This window comes from Thermobia domestica, chromosome 5 (genome assembly GCF_964235325.1).
Source record: "Thermobia domestica chromosome 5, izTheDome1.hap1.1, whole genome shotgun sequence".
NCBI lineage: Eukaryota > Metazoa > Arthropoda > Insecta > Zygentoma > Lepismatidae > Thermobia > Thermobia domestica.
The window spans coordinates 31,526,407-31,545,263 of record NC_137458.1 but is presented as its reverse complement, the minus strand read 5'-3'; the positions used below and the strand labels follow the sequence as shown (position 1 = coordinate 31,545,263).

The 18,857-nt window shown below is 34.9% G+C and overlaps 2 protein-coding genes across 2 annotated transcripts; both read left to right on the top strand.

Annotated features, from left to right (window-relative positions):
* The first annotated feature begins 3,016 nt into the window (after positions 1-3,016).
* Positions 3,017-9,581, top strand: LOC145684618 (uncharacterized). The gene is made up of 4 exons (XM_081757006.1): positions 3,017-3,436; positions 4,760-4,983; positions 6,199-6,358; positions 9,420-9,581. Exons 1-4 carry the CDS (start codon positions 3,247-3,249, stop codon positions 9,554-9,556), a joined length of 711 nt encoding a protein of 236 aa, XP_081613132.1. The 5' UTR covers positions 3,017-3,246; the 3' UTR covers positions 9,557-9,581.
* A 4,311-nt stretch (positions 9,582-13,892) lies between these two features.
* LOC145684617 (uncharacterized) lies at positions 13,893-16,901 on the top strand. The gene has a single exon (XM_081757005.1). The coding sequence runs from the start codon at positions 14,183-14,185 to the stop codon at positions 15,848-15,850; it is 1,668 nt and encodes a 555-aa protein (XP_081613131.1). The 5' UTR covers positions 13,893-14,182; the 3' UTR covers positions 15,851-16,901.
* Positions 16,902-18,857: the final 1,956 nt, after the last annotated feature.

The following is an 18,857-nucleotide window of genomic DNA, read 5'->3' as shown; positions in this document are numbered from 1 at the left end:
TTAAGGCTAGACATACTTATTTGTATCCACATGTTACTATTTAAACCAAGAAAACCAGCGTATTAAACCATAAAAACTTTCAAGAAACAGGGTTTTAACCAACCCTGTTTTATTGGGTAATTAAATAGGATGATAATAATTAGCTACTTCATTAATTTGTAAACTATGTATTAGAAAAGGGTTTCGGGGCGCGGAAAGTGAAAATGCAGGAAACGGTTAAGGTAATTTTGTAGTTTAGGTTGTCAAGGCGGAGGGGGGGGGGAGGTATTTAGAACAAATATACAGAAAAATTCCTCTGAAAACGAACGATTTAGGACTCACCTAAGCATTTTTTTTTTTCAATAATTTGACGAGAATTCCTGACAAAAAATGTGAATGTAGTTTGTTCTCAAAATGTTCTTTATAAAAGAGTTTATCTGATCAGCCTTTATATATACACACCTCATTTCCAAGTTTAATCTCCTCTGTTAACCTGCATCGAGAAAGCAAACGTGGCGCATCAATGTGTATTGTAACTCACTTATACGTGTAAACCATGTGTCCAAATATGTATTTGTGGGCCTGTCTCGAAATATTATATTTATATTTTTATATTTAAGGTGTTTTATATTGTAATGTATTGTATTGTTGTATTTGTTTCTCTTCTTTCTTTATCCAATAGCATATTATAAGTATACACGTTGATTTCAGGATGTTTCATGTGGTGGAATTTGACGAAGAATCTGGGGGTGGCTTGGGGATTGTTCATTCGGAATGGCTAACTCCTCGAAAGACGGAGAGTTTCTGGCCACCTTGTAAAGAATCAAAAAGATTCAATAAACTTTTGGAAGATGGCGTAATTTCTGAGGACTCTTGGAAGCTGTATAAAATCAGAAAAGTTCATTACGTAACAGGTTAGTTAATTATCTTTCCTTTGAGCTATGGTAGCGACCCTGCATTTACAAAAGTATATTCCCCTCCACGCTTCCCAGGATAGCGGCTGGACAGGACGTTTGGGCGCTACCATTTCACCGCGGACGTTTCGGCGCCGGACGTTTGGGCGCGAAATACATAGTAAAAATTACAATTTACGATATATAAAGTAAACTAGGCACTGAAAACTAAGCGCGAATCAAGATATATATACATTTCCTGCACTTCTGTCTTTATCTCACCTCATTTATCTATCTATTTTCTATCTCTACTTTATTTATTAATCTAAATTAAATAGTTTAATGCGATTGTGACATTTGTTGCCTAACATCGTCATGGCTTGATTTTTCGCTTGTTCACGATTCTTAAAATTTGTTTTCTTTCGTATTACGTTGCCAAACTCTTCTCTTCTCTCCAAGTCCAATAAAGAACTACCACTAAAAGATTTCCGCGCACTCGAGTTGAGGAAAGTGGCCCCGCGTAGCGTAGTCGCTAACGCGCTCACCTTCGGTGCGAGCGGTCTCGGGTTCGATTTCCGGTGGGGGCACTCGATCGAGAAAGTGTAACACGCTCTTTCAGGCCAGCCAGTCTGAATGAGGTTTTCCTGGGTTTTCCTCATTCACACCAGGCAAATGCCAGGGTAGTACCTAATTTATAGGTTCCAGGCCGCTTCTTTCCTTCCCTTTCCCCAGATAGTGTGCTCGCCGAGGGACGTCATCCCTCAAACGTCACGGGCTAAATGGCCTTAGATGCCGAGAGCCCAGAAATCTAAAACTTCTAAATCCTAATAGAGTTGAGGGAGATATGTTAATACAGAGTGTCTAAGACATTGAGTTTAGGAACTGCAGTGTGCTGTATTACTGGTATCACTTTATATATATATATATATTAACATTCCAATATAAAAGTCAAAACTTAACATACTTTTTTCGTCTCATTGTAAGCATTTAAACTGGCGAAAGTGGCGAAAGGAAAAAAAAGAACGATTTCAAAGTGAAAAATAATAGTTAAGTGTACATATATTGATCATTTAGCCACTAAAGATGTGTTTTTGACATTCACTTATTGCATAACTGCAGAAGTAGGTTTAAAGTTTTTTTTTTCTTTTTTTTTAATAAGGAAATAGTCTCACTACGTATGTAATGCAGTCAATCATATCTAGTCTGGTCTACTTACCTTTGGCTTGAAAATTTATCAAATAAAAAGTACACTTAACTTGGTTGAAACTTAAATTTACGAAATTTAATTGTTAATTAAGTTTTTAGAATTTTGAAATTTCCGTAATTCTAGTATGTAAAACAAAATCAAGTATAATTCAAGGACTTCCACGACAGTAAACATCTTGTGATATCTTGATTCGAACTTAGTATTCAGCGCCTAACATAATGACTTTTTAATTTAACTCGCGTCCAAACGTCTGTCGCCCAAATGGCTTCGCGTCCAAACATCCGGTGCCCAAACGGCGGAACCCAAACGTCACGTGCCGGATAGCGGAATATAAATACCACCTTGAAAAATGGCATTATTATTTTACCTACTGCTATTATTATTTGGTATGCAGTGCAGTAAATACAAAGATATTCCCCTCCGTCCGAACATGTTAGGATACTGACTTTTTTCTTTAAGAAACAATAGCTGTCTGTGCCGTTTTAAAACGGTCGAATTAATGACCCTACAATTCATATCCTATATTGCGAAAAGGAAATGTCCCGTTTGAAATAGTCACGCAAGGGGGTTCGATTCCCGGCTGGAGCTCATGCGTTTCGGATTCCACGTTAACAAGTTGGTCCACGTCTCATAGCCTCGCTGCTGAACGGGACGTTAAACTCAAAATCAACGCAATGAATCTCTTGAAAATTATTAGCTTTATTCACTTACATTAAATATACTTGGTTTTCTTTCTCATTAGAAATTAAACATATCGTTCCAGCCTGACAGCTAGTATTACATTATGTTACGCTCCTAAGTAAACACTTCCAAATTAACTAATTAGAAAAAGATTTTTTTTACTAATTTTCAATTTTATTTTATGTCGGAAGCTGCATTTCATTCACGTTAGCTTTGCATCAGAAGTTCTATCTATTGTAATAGACTTAGTGGAAGATCTTATTAACGAAATTTCCACGTCCTTTATCCATGTAATGTATCTCTTCAGGTGACCTATTGATTACACGAAGAAAAGAAAGGGATGCTCAGTATACTTCGGATTTGTTAAATGATGTAGAGGAAGTTAAAAGAAAGAGGAAAACTAGTCGTAATGCACAATATGTGGAAAGTGACGACACAAGTGAAGAAGATGATAGTCAACGAACCCAGAAAATAATTTATCCACGTATGAACTCTAGAGAATTGTTCAGGGAATCAGAGGCCCATTCAGTTTCGTCATCTTCAGAAAGTAACCAAAATGCAATTGGGAGAAATGCAGGAAAGTCTTCAGGTGCCATTGGAGGCGAGAATGGGGCGACCTTCAGCGCTGAAGAAACATCTTCATTAAGCCCAGAACAATCGAAAATCAACACGGTCGGTATGTACTTCCTTCTTTTAAAATGTAAATTTTTGGCGTTCAGACTTCATGGACGTATTTCGGGTGTTCCTCCCCCCCCCCCATCTGCACCCAAGGTTGAAAACCCTGTGCATTTTACATAACTTGAGTCGAAATTTATGCATCTCATTCCGTTCTGAACCGGCCGATTTTACACACACACACAGACACACACACACATATATATATATATATATATATATATATATATATATATATATATATATACACGTTCCTGCCAGATTTCAATAACTTTCGTGAATACAGTGTATCATTTTGTTGAATGTTGATGTACTTTTTCCTCAAAGCATGAAAAGTATGAAAAAGTGTTTGGGATTGCAATCAGTTAAAGATTGGGAATCAATTCGAAATTTAATCCGAATTAGGAAATTTGCTATGAAAATTCATAGCTAATTAACATTTAACTCTAATTCCCAATGTTTTTCTTAGGTCTCAAGATGTATTATCCAAAGCGAAAGAAATTATTAAATTAAAGATAACACTGTTTAAAAGAAAAAGTTAGTATTTTCCACCCTGCACCAGACTCCCGCGTGGTGCAGAGCATGTTTGCGGTCAGTAGATAAGCTGGACTGAACGGCTGAGAGGAGAAATTAGAATACCCAAACTGTAAGATCGGTATCATAATATCGGGTTTTGAAAGCAGGCATATAAATGAGTATATCCTAGAATTTTACATTCAAAAATGTGCAATGAATGCATTTGAGGCTGGCAGAAGTAAACTCCTTCACCCATTAGCTACTATATCTTTGAAAGCAGAAATGGTTGGTTGGTTTTATACTTTCTATGAAACTGAACTGGTGCAAATATTTATTAATAAATGAATACTATTCTGAAAACAAAGTTCAGAAATTATTAATAGTACTGTTTTTAACTCTTGTGTACTACCATGGGGTCTTTTGGAACCCTAGATTTGTTTCTCATGTTACAGCTGTTAAACAAGTGAGGTTACAATTCATCTTTTCTTGCAGACTATCTCGAGTGTATGCTAAAGATGCATACTAAATATTTAAGTTGTCTCTTTGATGGTTCTGCGTAAAGAACATAATTTAGGTGGGATTCTAGAAGACCCCATGTAATTCCTGTGTAAAAGTGTTCTTGATAGTACACAAGGGTTAACATTCTTAAACAAAAAATGCCGAAATTATGAGCATTCGAAATCGTAATGTTGCAAAAAAAAAAAAAAAATGTTTAGTTATTTTCCTTCTATATTTCTTTTTTTTTTTCTTTCTATTTCTTAAAAGTTATTATATATGCAATACAGGTTATACTTCATTTTTCCCGCAGGTTTCACGGTTATTGCTAAGCATTTGGCGAACATTAAGGGACGTCTGGAACGTATAGAAGAAACCCAGTCACGCATACTGGAATACATTCACGGAAATTTACGTTCACCGGGAATTTCGCAACCACTGGTATTACCCGACGGTCTGACTCTACCCTGTGAAACTGTATCATTGGTTAAATCACTGGAAGAATGGGCACACAATGAAAATAATGCTACAAGTTTGGTAGGTTTTGAGCTCACTGTAGTATTTTAGACAGTAATTTCCGTATTTTTATATTATACGGGGTGATACTTCCCATTAGGTATCTTACATTTGTTCAATGACACGTGGCAAGTTGAAACTGAATAAACAAAGTGGGTCATAATTTCCTTTGTAATTCCGAACATTGATAATGCAGCAACTATGATAGAAATATACTTTTTCATAGCAGCAATTGGCGTCTCTTCTAGTATGAATCTATATAACATGCCTCATAAATTGTTCATATATTAAGCCGCTACAGAGCAGTCAACGACCTTAACGTGTCATGTTGGGGCGTGTGTGGTAGAAACATTCGGCATCTGTTTCTATGAATGTCTCAGTTGTTGTAATATGAATATTCACAACCGCGGAAGCAATTATGAATAACTTCGTTCCAGTATACATAACCTAATGAAGCCTACAGGGCATATCTTATTTTATAGAGACTTGGATTTGCGTTCGTTGTATTTTGGGCACAAGTTCGGCTCCGCCATCCTAACAGGGACTTTCAGGATTTTCCCACCAGGAGAATTTTAAGACTATGCCTATAGAAAATGGTCATGACTTAAACATTTTCCCGCATCTTAAGCTGTTATGTAACGTGTGTGTTGTATCTAGATTATAAACAAAATGTTATACACAATGCAATGGAAATATCCCTGAAGTAGCATCCCTGCTTCCTTTGTTTTTGTATCATAAGAAAATAATTATTTATTCAGTGTTGGCGAAATGATTAAAGAGAAATAAGTTTTTCATTGTATATTTGCTACACAGTTTAAGGTTCTTTATGCTTCATTATGCTTTTAAAATTCTGTTCGTCATTATTTTCATGTTTGGAAATAATAGCATATTTTACTGTTTGCCTTATCCGGCTAGTTGTTACGGGATGTTTCATATTAAAAATGTTCTGTTTCCGTTCTTTCGTGTGCAAATTGTACTGCTCTGTGCACTGGTACAAATATATGCTATCTAAACATCTCTAAGTAGTGGTATTTAAGAACCTGGAAAAGTCAGGGAATTTGATTTTGCCAAACGAGCAGGAACCCTTTCATCTATTACTTCTAGTTTTCTTCGTTTCTATCCTAGGCAAGGAAAAAATTGATATTTTTAGTTCATTGTGTCCTGCTATTCGTTAGTAACAACTAGTGTATTGGTAATATGTATCATTATAACTGCTTTTATTATATTTGCTTACAGCAAATAGCTTTGAGTACCTTGGGTGGTAAAAGTGTTGAGAAGTTAGTGAGACGAATGTTAGAAAAAGTATTCAGTAACGACGCAGCAAAGAAATTCAACTGGACCGGTAGAAAGGGTAAAGAAGCACTAAGAACCCTGAGAATAATGCAAATACTGAAAGGTATACTTTGATTGGAAACTCCTGTCTAATATGCATTTTGTTTGAGGACAAATTTTGGACAGTCACCACTCCTATCAAGTACATTGAGCAAAATGCCACCTTCCCCTCCTTCCTCCCGCGATCTGAGGTTCATATGTGCGTTATTGTTGTGACTGAATCTTGAGTAGGTTCCATTCGTGGATAAACAGACCTGTAGGATTTACTTACTATTCATTGATGCTCGTTTCCTCTGATAATATGCGCGAAACACAACTTGTACGCTTTACAAATTCAGGGGTGAAAACGCAAAGGGGCGTAACTTGAAAAAAAAGGTGCGTTTTTCTATTATGACTTCCACGTGTTCTATCAACTGTTAAAATGCAGTATCTCACTTCATTATAGTTCCGGCGATATAAAGATTTAAAAATCAAATTTCCCGTAGAACTTTAAATCGCTCTGCTGTAGACTTGGGAAAAATCAAGATACCCCACTTCGAAATGACGGCCTAAATTTCGTTATAGTTTCCTCGTTGGCTTTTGTCACTGCTTAGATTTTCTAATATTTGACCTGTCGGTATCTTAGACAAGGACCAAATGAATGCTCTTTCATTTATCTGGCTTATCACTCAGTTGTTGCTACTAGTACTTACCAAGACAGTTTCTGTGCGGTCATGCAATGAGAGTACCTAGCTAGATTACATGCAAAATAACGTAACCTTACACAGATCTTTCTACCTTTTATAGTAAAACTTAATGAATCAAATTTGCTGCCAGGTGACATAAAATTTGTCTTCTACACCATATTAGGACCAACTGGTCCCAAATTAATTATTATATAACCGTTTATTACAAGTGTCGACAAAACGCACGGTGACTACCTTCAACATGATGGTCATAAGGCGTTCGGTCCTCATGTTATTATTACTCCATCGTAAGGTATTGCCCGATTTCTCCAGCAATGTTGAAAATATGACATGTCCAGACTTTTGCCTCGGCCTGCATACATGTAGAATTTTTACAATTAACAATTTGAAAAAAAAAATAGTTAATTTTACTGTTATTACTATTAATATTTAGCTTTATAAGAATTTTTCTTTCCCCCAATACAGTGAATTTTGAATTTTATTTTTATTTTTTTTTATTTTTATTTATTTATTTATTTAATTTTATTTAAATGTCAAAAAAATTGAAATAAGTTTTAAACGATGTCCAAAATTTACATATCGTGAACTGTTGCTTCCAAATAGAAATGAGATTACCAAATGTGAGTGTTTTAATAAGTATAGTAGATTTGTTTAACAGACTCATTACCTTATCGGCATCATCCTTGTTCTCCATGCTGCAATAGATTATTGACAGTAAGTTGCATTACTACTTCGACTATGTCTTCTCTCTTCACTTTCTTTCTTTTCAAGTCTGTTCTAAAGATAAATGTTCTGTATTCAAGTTATTCGTTGCATGTCAGAAAAAGAACTCTGAATAACGCTCGTTAGTGTGAAAGCCCATCACATTTATTACACTTCTATATCAATTTTTTTTCAGCCAAAATGCTTCAAAGGGAACTTTTAAGCATAGAGCGAAGTTCAACATTAGTCCCCATCATTCGACTACACAGTATTTTAATTCGCTATACTGGTTCGATCCGAGCACGCGCTGTGTGAACTTTATGGTGGACAAACACCGAACTCGTGGGTTTTCTCGGGATTATCCCGTTTTCTCCCACTTTTTCATTCCACCATTTTATTCATTTCTCATCATCATCATTTTTGCCTAACCATCATATCCGTGGGACGTAAAACTGAAAGATCTCATTTTCATTTAATTCGCTATACGTTACAGGGAATAGCCAATTTTCTCTCGAAAATAAATTACAGGTTTCTCAGATCCAATTTTGGTCCATTAATTTTAAATTACTCGGATGTTCCGTATAGCAACAGTTAACTTGGATTCACGGTACCATCTCGACATTTAGTCCATGGTTGGGAAGATCATTATTGAAGTAAGATTTTTTCCAAACTCTGTAAACAACTAATACTGCACTCACTGACATAGAACACTGTATCATTTTGTTATGCATAGATTAAGAATTTTTTACTTTTTTTGGATTCGAATGAAACTGCAGACTAACCATTAAATCACATTTATTTGTTTATTGATTGAAGAGAACCTTACAAAATTAAAATATTGAGGAGGAATTTATTGAAGTAAGATTTTTTTTGCAGTCCTAAAAACCAACTAACACTAACTCAGTGATATAAAACTCTCTCTCTCGGGTTCCCCCGTAGCCGTCGTTACGGTTACAGCGCTCGCCTTCAGTGCGCGTGGTCGCAGGTTCAAATTCACCTGGGAACCTAATGCCTCGGATAGCAACTCGAGTAGTGGTTCAGATCCCACCTTAAAGTTTAGGTTCTGTCTCTATATAGCCTCGCTGCTGAAAAGGGACGCGAAACTCCCACCAAACAGACAAAAACATTGTCTTTCGTTATTCATGGATGAAATCTTCCATCCATAAATAGCAAGAGAGAATGCGTTTATGTCAGTGACTGTAGTGTTGATTGATGTTTGTAGGGACTGGAAAAATCTTACATCATTAATATCGTCCACAACCATGGAGCAAACGTCGAGATGGTACAATGAATACAGGCTAGTTGGTATAGGAAATATCCGAGTGATTGCAAGCGTATGGACCGAAATCGGATCTGGTAACAAGGATCGGAACATTAACACGTCATTTGTGTTTGCGACCATTTAGTACTGTTTATAGGAGAATGGCAGTAAAACTTTTACTTCCTACGTCGAAGGTCAGGATACCAATGTCGGTAATCATCCTGACTGAGTTTTTCGGCGGGTTTTCTCAGTCCCAAAGAGGCAAGTAATATTGCATCTGAATGGCAAGGGACGTCAGATCTCAGGTGTGACGACCTTCGACCGTAATGTTCACTTGGCTACAAAATATTAAAATTAAATTCTCTTCAGAATATTCCGAGTAATTTAACAGTGAACGATTGTACTTTTTAATTCATAAGTGTTCTATACATTGCGTTATACATGTTAATTACATTGAAACTTTGTAATCATTCCAGATGGCGTTCGGCGGGTAATACCATCAGCAACCGATGATCAAATAGAAATGCACGTAAGGAATTGGTTTAAATACTCCATCGACAGAGACGGTGGACGGGAACGAAGACGACCATCTTCTGCGAGTGGGGAATCTTAAGAAACAACTAATATATTTTTAAAAAAGACAGAAAAAGAAGCATTTTTTCGGTAGGTTATTTCGATGTAAAGTAATTGTATTTAAGATGGATAGATTTAAGTTAATATTATTTAAGTCATAATTTTAGTGCGTTTAACATTAACCTGCCGCTAATTTCACCGTTTTTCTCTAATGTCTTCACAATAGATAAATGAATCGAAAATTCCTTTGTAGGAAGGCCTGACAATATTGTCTGAAAATATTTGGACACTATATTATCCTTTGCACTATAGAATGCGGTTCAAACTTCAGTCTTGATTATTTTCTCACGTGCAGAACTCAGAAAGGACGTTACTTTCACCTTTTTGCTTTTTTGTTTTCCGTGTCTAATTTTAATCCTAGAAATGCTGCAATAGAAATTATAGAACGCTGATCAAACAAAAATTCGTTTTTATGCGCGTCGGTTTGTTTCCAGAAGATCCGACCCACTGTCCCCGAAATTCGTGTATTTTGCATAACTTTAGGCGAAATGTATGTATTTTGTGTGTCTTTTGTGCCGTAAGCTAATCGTAGCCGTTCGATTTTGTAAAATACGTCTTTGCCAGTTATCATAATCTTTTGTGGAAAAAAAAAAGTGTAAAGTTACGTTGGTGTAACTTTAATTCTTAAGAAACATTGTTACGGATTCAGGATTTATTAAAGATTGAGTGTTCATTAAAAGTTTTCATCCTGAACCACGGTTTAAACCATTTTTCTTTTTTCAGTTGGTTTAAACAAAAACAGCAACTAAAATAAAATAAAGTAAAAAAAATAAATTAAAAGCCGAAGTGCCACAAATTGTATGAATTTGGTGACGGTTTTTCCACATATATCAATTAATCTCCGTTAATTCTACTCAAGGTTCCAGCAGCGAGACAACTCCCCTCCCCTCCCCCAATGAAAACATAAAAATACCAGTTTTAAAACCCAGAATTTTCTGTTTTTTACATTATATGATTTTCTGAACTTTCTGAAATGATGAAACTTCAAAGAAAAGGATAATATAAACTTTCGCATTTTAGTGTTAGTAATCGGAATAAAATTGTTTTCTTCATAGTTCATAGACCTGGTCTGTCTTTTGACACGTGTTTTTGTGAAACGGCACTTTTCCGCAGCATAAGGTACAAACTGTGATGTTTTTATTTGATGTACTTTCTTAAAATTGTCGTGCTTTCACACAAAACATCAGTATTTTCTCAGGGAAACCACTTGAGGAAGATATTTTTACATTTTCGAAATCCCGAGGGAGGAGTTAGGAAGAAGGTATACTACCAATTAGGAGATGACTTTTTTCGCAGCCATATCACGCCCTATTGATGCCTAAATATTTGTTATTATTCCTAAGAATGTGATGTACTAAATTCCTTCGGACATAAAATATTTTAATTTAGGAGATGTGACCTAAATTGTCATAAATTATACATGGTAAATATGACGCCAAAAAATGTTACTTTCAAACGTAGTTTTTAACATTTTTTATGTTTCTAAGACATTTGTAGATTTTATAGACACACGAAGTAATTTATCAGTCTTGCTTGAAGATAAAGGAGATTGGAACATTTTTTGCCGCTAAAAGGAAAAGAACTCCAATTTGAAAATAAATCACATCTTTCCAAGTTCTTTTTAATTATCTAATTTTTTCAAATCATGATTGTATATTTTGTTGGGATCATAATAATGTAGAAGTAATGTTAAGTAAATGAAGGTAATTTGTTGCTGTTCAATGCTTTTTCACACTGTAATAGACTGTGAACTGTTTTAAAAGAATATATGATGACATTTAAATACCAATGCCTAATGAAGAAGATTGAGGGCAAGCTCTAGAAGTTAAAAGTAACTTGAAAGCCCCAAAGAATGTAGATATAGGATTCGGGCAGAAAAAAATTGCATTGGGAAGCTTAAAGATGTCAAGGAAGTAAACAAGTGCAGTTTCTTCACTGATTGTCGAAAATTTTTGATAGGCACTACTGAAAGAAATACTCGAAAAATATCCTCTTACTCGTGCTATTTCATGCTTTGATCCTGAGGTATTCTTGTATAAACCTAAAATTGCCCGGATAAGGATGACGAAGTGCTTGGTAATACTCCATCAGTCGTTTCGTCTCGATGATGTTAAAACATGTAGTTCAGAAAGTGTTCGAATCTTTTTTTTTCAACCGTCTAAAAGCGTCTGATTTTAATTCAAATCTTGATGAATTTTATAAATCAGTTCTAAGTGAGAAAAGTGAATTCTAACACTTGTGGAGTCTTGTGAAAATGACATTGATTATTTCACATAGCAATTCAAGTGTAGAGTCTGGTATTTCTATTAAGAAAAGTTTATTGGTAGACAACTTGTAAGTGGCTTCTTCATTAGCCCAACGACAACTGGTAGATTGGCCTACGCACATGGAACTTCAGAACTCTTAACTTCTGTGAAATGTGCGAGAAGAAGACAATTCGGCTTTGGAAGAAACGGGAAAAGAAAGAGAAAATTATCACTTAACTCTGTATGAGCTTATTCCGTAAAAAAATACGAAAATTTGATTTAGGTGCCGTTAAAAAATTTTGTAGCTCCTGATCCAAAAACTAATTATCGGCCAAGATCGCAATCTTTTGATGAAATTTTTTTGGGGGGCGGGGGTCATTCCTAAAATTCTCGTTATCTTTTAATATGTTGTATAATATGTATAACAATAAATTTGTTTTGTTGTGATACCAAGTAGGATCTATTGCAATAACTGAAAAAAAAATCGGTAGGAATTGGTATGAGCAGCTGTAATGTTCGCTCGTCATAACTTTCATTATGTTAAACTTTCAAATATTTTTGCGTTTGAGGGTGGAAAATTCACAATTTGCATTCTCACAGTTGCATATACATTTACACATTATTTTGAAAAGTTTCTCATTGTTTTATTTTTCATTTTATTGAATTCAAAGAAATATTTAGAAATTCCATTAAAGTATTTTTTTTCTGGTTTGTTTACTAAACTTTTAGGAGCGCTATTTTTTTCGAAATTTATAGAATCAATTTGTTGCCATTTTTTTAAGAATTCTTAAGTTACAACTGCTCGTTGTGGAGAAGGATGGCTAATCTTTTAGTGTTTTATATAAAGAAATTTAACGTTAGTGTATAATATTATTTGAAAATGTCTTATAAAGTCTCTTCACTAGCTCAAATGGCAATTCCTTGGATAACTTACACTGGTCTACTAGTATTAGCATTTTGTATGGCTCTGTGTCTACTGTATAGTGTTACAAACGGAAAGTTGCTGATCTTTGGCAGCACACAGGTTGAGAATCACTGCCCCAAGTCTTTATATAGCTTTTACGGGCATTGATCATCAGTACACCATTATGTTATTAAATGTCGCAGGTCAGGGAAAATGGGTGATCTTGCACCTGGAAATCAGGGAAAGTGATAAAAGTAATTTTGTAAGAACCCTGTGTTGAGTAAAATTCTTATTTTAAAATTCAACCATTCATTACTTTTATAAACGTCATTTCTAGCGTATTGATTATAATACAATGTCACTAAAATGACATTACATACTTGTTAATATTGTTGATAAATAATAACGCAGGCATGATTATGACGGGAATTTCCTGGTCTAAAAAATACACTAATAGAACCGCACAACTCTATACGCAAAGTTCTATTTCGATTTCCGAATATACTTTGTATAGGAGTTGTAGATCTTGTCCTTTATAACCCCATTGCTGGAAATACGTGAAGGCCAAGTTAATTTATTTCTGTCCATACGTATTTTTTTTAATCAATCACAGAAACAGGTTGACTTTTTATTTTTTGTAAGAAAACGTTTTTTGCCAACCCTGGTTCGCAACACTTATTACAAGAGAAAAATGTTATTTAAAAAAAAATTTAATAAAAGAACTGCCAAATGAAGTTTTAAAAATATTTTTTCCACTTCATTATTTATTTCGATAGGTTTTAAGGTGTTAAGTGTATATGGCACAAGTCGGAAGGACAAAGGGCTCTGGTAGGGTCTGTTTTGAAAGTTTTATTCCAGTATTCATCTGAGGTGTACATGAAAATTTCTACCCAGCATTGACATTCGCGAAGCACAGAATTTGCAAATGCTAAACCAGTGGTAGAATGGACCTTTATTTATTTACTTTAGAAAATCGCGAACTGCAAATGTATTTAAATTATATTTTATAAATTAAGTTCGAATGTTTTCACTTTGTACATATGAAATATATATTACGTTGCATTGGAGGGAATTGTTTGTACTAATAAGCTACTTAACTTATATTTGCAGTTCTGGTTGAGATGAGAGGCCAGCTACTGAACCTACACCCAATTCTTAGATTTTAAAAGGACAGGTAAATAGTTGAAAAATGGAGGAAACAGTGGAAAAAGAAAACTTTGGAGATTCTGCGTGATCTAAGCGCCGCAAGATTCAAAACGAGTATGAAGAAATTGTTAATGAATACAAATTTCTCTCTGCAGAAGTAATAGGACAAGAAATAAAGAAAACTAATAAACTAGATTCAGATAACAATGCGAATGAAACTTTGTGCAGAAATGATGATCAAGTTCCACGTGTTAGTGACCTCGACATTTCAGAGGTATCCAGTGAATATGATAATTCTAGTGATTTTGGAATGTGGAGTGATAGTTCGCATGGTGAAGTTCCTGATTCTTTGGAAGTGAAGTTGGTGCAGTGGGCAAAGGAACATAACATAACTAATACAGCCACTACCGATCTGTTACATATTTTAAACAAATATTTCCCTCAACTTCCTTTAGACGCACGAACTCTATTACATACACCGTCTTGCTCCAATGTAGATACACGTGCAGGGGGTCTATTTAAATACTTTGGCGTAGAACATAATATTGTGAAGAAAATGTCATCAGGTTTGGTTCCATGTGTTTATCCATTTGTAAATTCCAAGTTGTTGGTAGAAAATGAGGGAACATGTTTGGTAACTATTACAATTAATGTGGATGGTTTACCTTTACATTCGAATTCAACCAAATGTTTTTGGCCTTTAATGGGAATTGTGGATCAGGCAGTAGATAAAACACCATTCTTAATCGCGATTTACTATGGTGAATCTAAACCATCAAACTGCAATGAGTTCTTTGAACCGTTTGTAAAAGAATGTAAAGAACTTGAATCACGTGGCGTAGTGTATATGGAAAAACAGTATATATTCCGTGTCAGTGCAGTTATAGCTGACGCTCCAGCAAGAGCTTTCTTGAAGTGTATTGCTTCACATAATTCTATTTATGGCTGTGAAAAGTGTACTCAGAAAGGGGTATATTTTGGTAGAACTATATGGTTGTATGAGAAAAATGCCAATTTAAAGGATGACATTTCGTTCAAACAATTAAAATACGAAGAGCATCAACGTTCCGAAACTGTGTTAACAGGTTTGCAACTAGGTCTTGTAAGTCAAGTGCCCTTAGATTATATGCACTTAGTTTGCTTAGGTGTGGTAAAGCGCCTTGTACAAACGTGGGTCGATAAGGGACCTGCAAGATGCAAGCTTGGTTGGCGTAGTATAGTGATTGTTTCTGAAAGACTTGAAGTTTTTTCAAACAATTGCGTACCTGTTGAGTTTGCCCGTAAACCAAGAGCGCTTAAAATGTATAAATACTGGAAAGCCACTGAATATCGTGCTTTCCTTCTTTATTTCGGGCCGGTAGTTTTGTATAAAATTCTACCTCAGCAACTATACAAACATTTCTTAGTATTGCACGCAGCCATTTATATATTAGTAAGTGATTTGTGGAAAAATGCAACGTGGAGAACATACGCAAATAACCTTCTGCACAGCTTCGTGCAGCATATCACAGACCTGTATTTCAAAGAGTTACTTACATATAACTTTCACAATTTGTTACATCTAGAGAAGGATGTTGTTAACTATGGTAACTTAGATAACTTCTCGGCATTTCCTCTCGAAAACCATATGAGAATAATTAAAAGAATTGTTCGAAGCACCAACAACTGTATACAGCAGGTGGCAAAGAGATTAGAAGAAATAGACTACACTGATGTTTGCAAGAAAGAAAAGGTCAAAGTTCAATTGGATAGGTGTAAAGGTGTCATTTATATGTCCAAAATGTTGAATTGTTCCTTCTTGATTGGGGCAAATGAATGTGATGGTTGCTTTCTCAGCCAATCAGGTGACGTCATACTTGTCCGTCAGGTAAAAAAGCTCCCTTATAATGAATACGAATTGCAGTGTGCAGTTTTTCAAAGCAAAACCAATTTGTACAATGTACCATTCGAAAGTAAAGCATTAGATATATATATATAGTTCGCAATATATCTGAAAACAAGAGATATATTTCTTCAGATCTAAAGAAGAAATGTGTGCTTTTACCATATTTTGATGACCAATTTTCTTACGTGTCTATTCCATATGCTAACATGTGTTTGTTTCACTAATAACAGATCGCAGGGTGTCAACTTGAAATCAGATAATTAATATGGGAAATTTAGGCTTCATATTTCGGCCTGGAAAACTAAGATATTTTTAATGAAAACAAATAAGCTCACCGCTGTATGTGAAGAATCCACAAATAATGTTCTGAATTATTTGTTACTTCATCCTCAACATGTCAGAAAGGACTTTAACTGATTCTTTTAACCCGTTTTACGAATGTAAGCAAACTGAGGATAAAGTAGCGGGTACTTCGAAAATTTTACTTGTGTGTTCTTCACATACTGCGGTGAGTACAGTCTTTTTGAGTTGTTTACATTACCGCTAGCCGAATTAAGTTTCTCAAGTAGACATTATTATTAATTTTAAAAAGTGAAAAGTGTGTGACAGGACTCTAGATCAAATCCAGGTCCTTAGGTTTATCGCGCCTGTGTGCTAACCAACTTCGCCACCCAGTCGATCCATTTTCCAGTCACACAATTACACTTTTGAGTACGGTGTTCTTTTTTTTCAGACTATATGGAGAGTCAGGATACCACAACTTTCTGTTGTGATTGGACTTCCCAGCAGACACTGGGGCAGTCCAAACTCAACAAAGTTGTAGTACACTCCATGTGGTTTGAAAGAAAGACAACACCGTCCTCAATAGTTGAAATTGTGTGGTTGGGAGTTAGATCGACTGGGTGACGCAGTGAGTTAGCACATAAGCATGATGAGCCTAGGGCTCAGGTTCGATTATTGGTCCAATCACACATTTTCTACTTCAAAATTATAATGTCTGCACTTGCGGAGGCTTGGTGTAAAAATCGGAAGTCGCCCTAATTTCTTTATTGAGATATTTTTATTTTCTATAGTCCTTACTTTTCGAGTGTTGACTTTGTGATGAAGTATACTTTTAAGAGGGCTAGTCACAGCGAAATTAAAATACCGCTAATTTTACAGTAATTATGTGATATCTTTAAATAGATAAAAGAATCGAAATGTGGAACAAGAGCGCCCTAGACAAAATTATTTTGCATGAGATACCGTTATCACAAATCACCTAGTAGCTTTGCGTTTGCAGCCATTTGTAAACGCAAAAATGAGTGCCGATTCTCTAAATGGCTGGAAATCGAAAGCAGATAAGTGAGTCGTGATAACGGTATCTCATGTAAAATAATATTGTCTAGCGAGCTTTTGTTCCACTTTTCGATTACTTTTATATGTTTGAAGATATCATAATTACTGAAAAATCAGCGATATTTTGATTTCGCCGTGACGGGGTCTCTTAATTTTAGAAAGAAAGCAATGTTTATTGAACTTTAAGCTGTTCGTTACGGGGGGAAGGGAAACAGTAGGTATGTTTTATCCAAATCATCATCCTGTGTCTTATAAAATCGAATCGTACGTTTAATGACTCTTTCAATTTTCATTCGCACTGTTAGGTCTACTTGTCTTTTCCTATGATGTAGTGTTTTTTTTATTTATTTGCTTTCTTGGATTTATAAGGTAAAAAGGCATTTACTTGTTTTATCTGATCAGAATATTAAGTTGTGTATGTTAAGAAATTACGAAATATACGTTTAGTAGCCGGTTACACTCTCAACGTTTCTCTTGTAATGTTACAACATATGTATGGGTGCATGCATTTAGAAAGTAGACACTCAGACGTGTATATATATATATATATATATATATATATATATATATATATATATATATATATATATATATATATATATATATATAATCGCATTCAAAAAAGTTTATTTTATACGTATATGAGGCGATGGTGCTGTAAAATTTCTTCATATGTAGTAGAAGTAATAACAGATCTACGCTTTCTGAGTATAATTGTAACATTAACAAAATAAGAATTTCCATTATGTAAAACTGTTTACTGTATAGTGCTTCAAAATATGCCATTTTCATGCACAAATTTACTTCTTAATCATTAACCACCGGCCGGTCCCCTTTCATATGCTCGTACACATATGTGAAATAATGCTGGGATTTCAACATGGATCCAGATTTAATATGCATATCTCATTGTTGTTTACAATGAACAGTTACCAAAATTTTGTTTGCAACTTCAAAAATGTTTACTATTTTTATTTGTTATTGTACTTTTTTACATGTAAGAAGATTGTAATGTAAAACAAATGATTTTGCAACTTGCAATTATAATAAAAATTATGTAGTGGAAACTTAAGAACAGTGTTTAATTTATGTCATTTCCATTAAATTAATACTGTTCTCTTTTCAATTACTTTGTTATTGCAGTAGTATTGTGGATTGGTGTATATAATAGCAAGGAAAAGTTCCTCAATCTCTAATGGGTACAATGCGTGTTTGTTATTTGGCTGTTTGTCCATTGATTTTTATTATTCAATAATGTGCTTGGTTACTACTAGTATCCATTAAAACGCAGTTCTGAACGGAACAAAATGAATTATATTAATAACTATACGTTACAGTTTCAAGAACCTAAGGTCCTCTTTATCAGACGCAAACATTGAGAAAAGACTGTTGACAGCAGATCTTATCAACTGATGGTTATTTAATGGTTAATGGTTATTGGTTTTCCAGAGCGTTTTAATGGTTATTGATTATCCAGAACCAGGGAGTTTATTGTTTAGTACTAGTATAAATGTACAATCGGAAGACGTCGCATCCTGACCCAACATGTAAGTATTCATCTTTAGTGTTTCCCTACATTTTTGCACATTTAGGGGGCTTTACCCCCTCCCTCTTGCCCAATTTTCCTCTCCAATGCACTTGGCATGTACTTTGAACGAATAAATAATCATTGAAAGTTTCAATTGTTCGAAAGTTATCGTGAGACCAACACACAACACAAATGCTGAGCGAGTCGAATCGCAGACTGCTTCACACATTCAAT

What these genes read in the sequence shown, in the direction of transcription:
- LOC145684618 (XM_081757006.1), top strand. Translation starts at nt 3,247, where the DNA reads ATGAACTCTAGAGAATTGTTCAGGGAATCAGAGGCCCATTCAGTTTCG. An exon ending in AAAATAATGCTACAAGTTTG is followed by an intron (nt 4,984 to 6,198) that starts GTAGGTTTTGAG and finishes ATTTGCTTACAG; the next exon opens with CAAATAGCTTTGAGTACCTT. An exon ending in AATAATGCAAATACTGAAAG is followed by an intron (nt 6,359 to 9,419) that starts GTATACTTTGAT and finishes TAATCATTCCAG; the next exon opens with ATGGCGTTCGGCGGGTAATA.
- LOC145684617 (XM_081757005.1), top strand. Translation starts at nt 14,183, where the DNA reads ATGTGGAGTGATAGTTCGCATGGTGAAGTTCCTGATTCTTTGGAAGTG.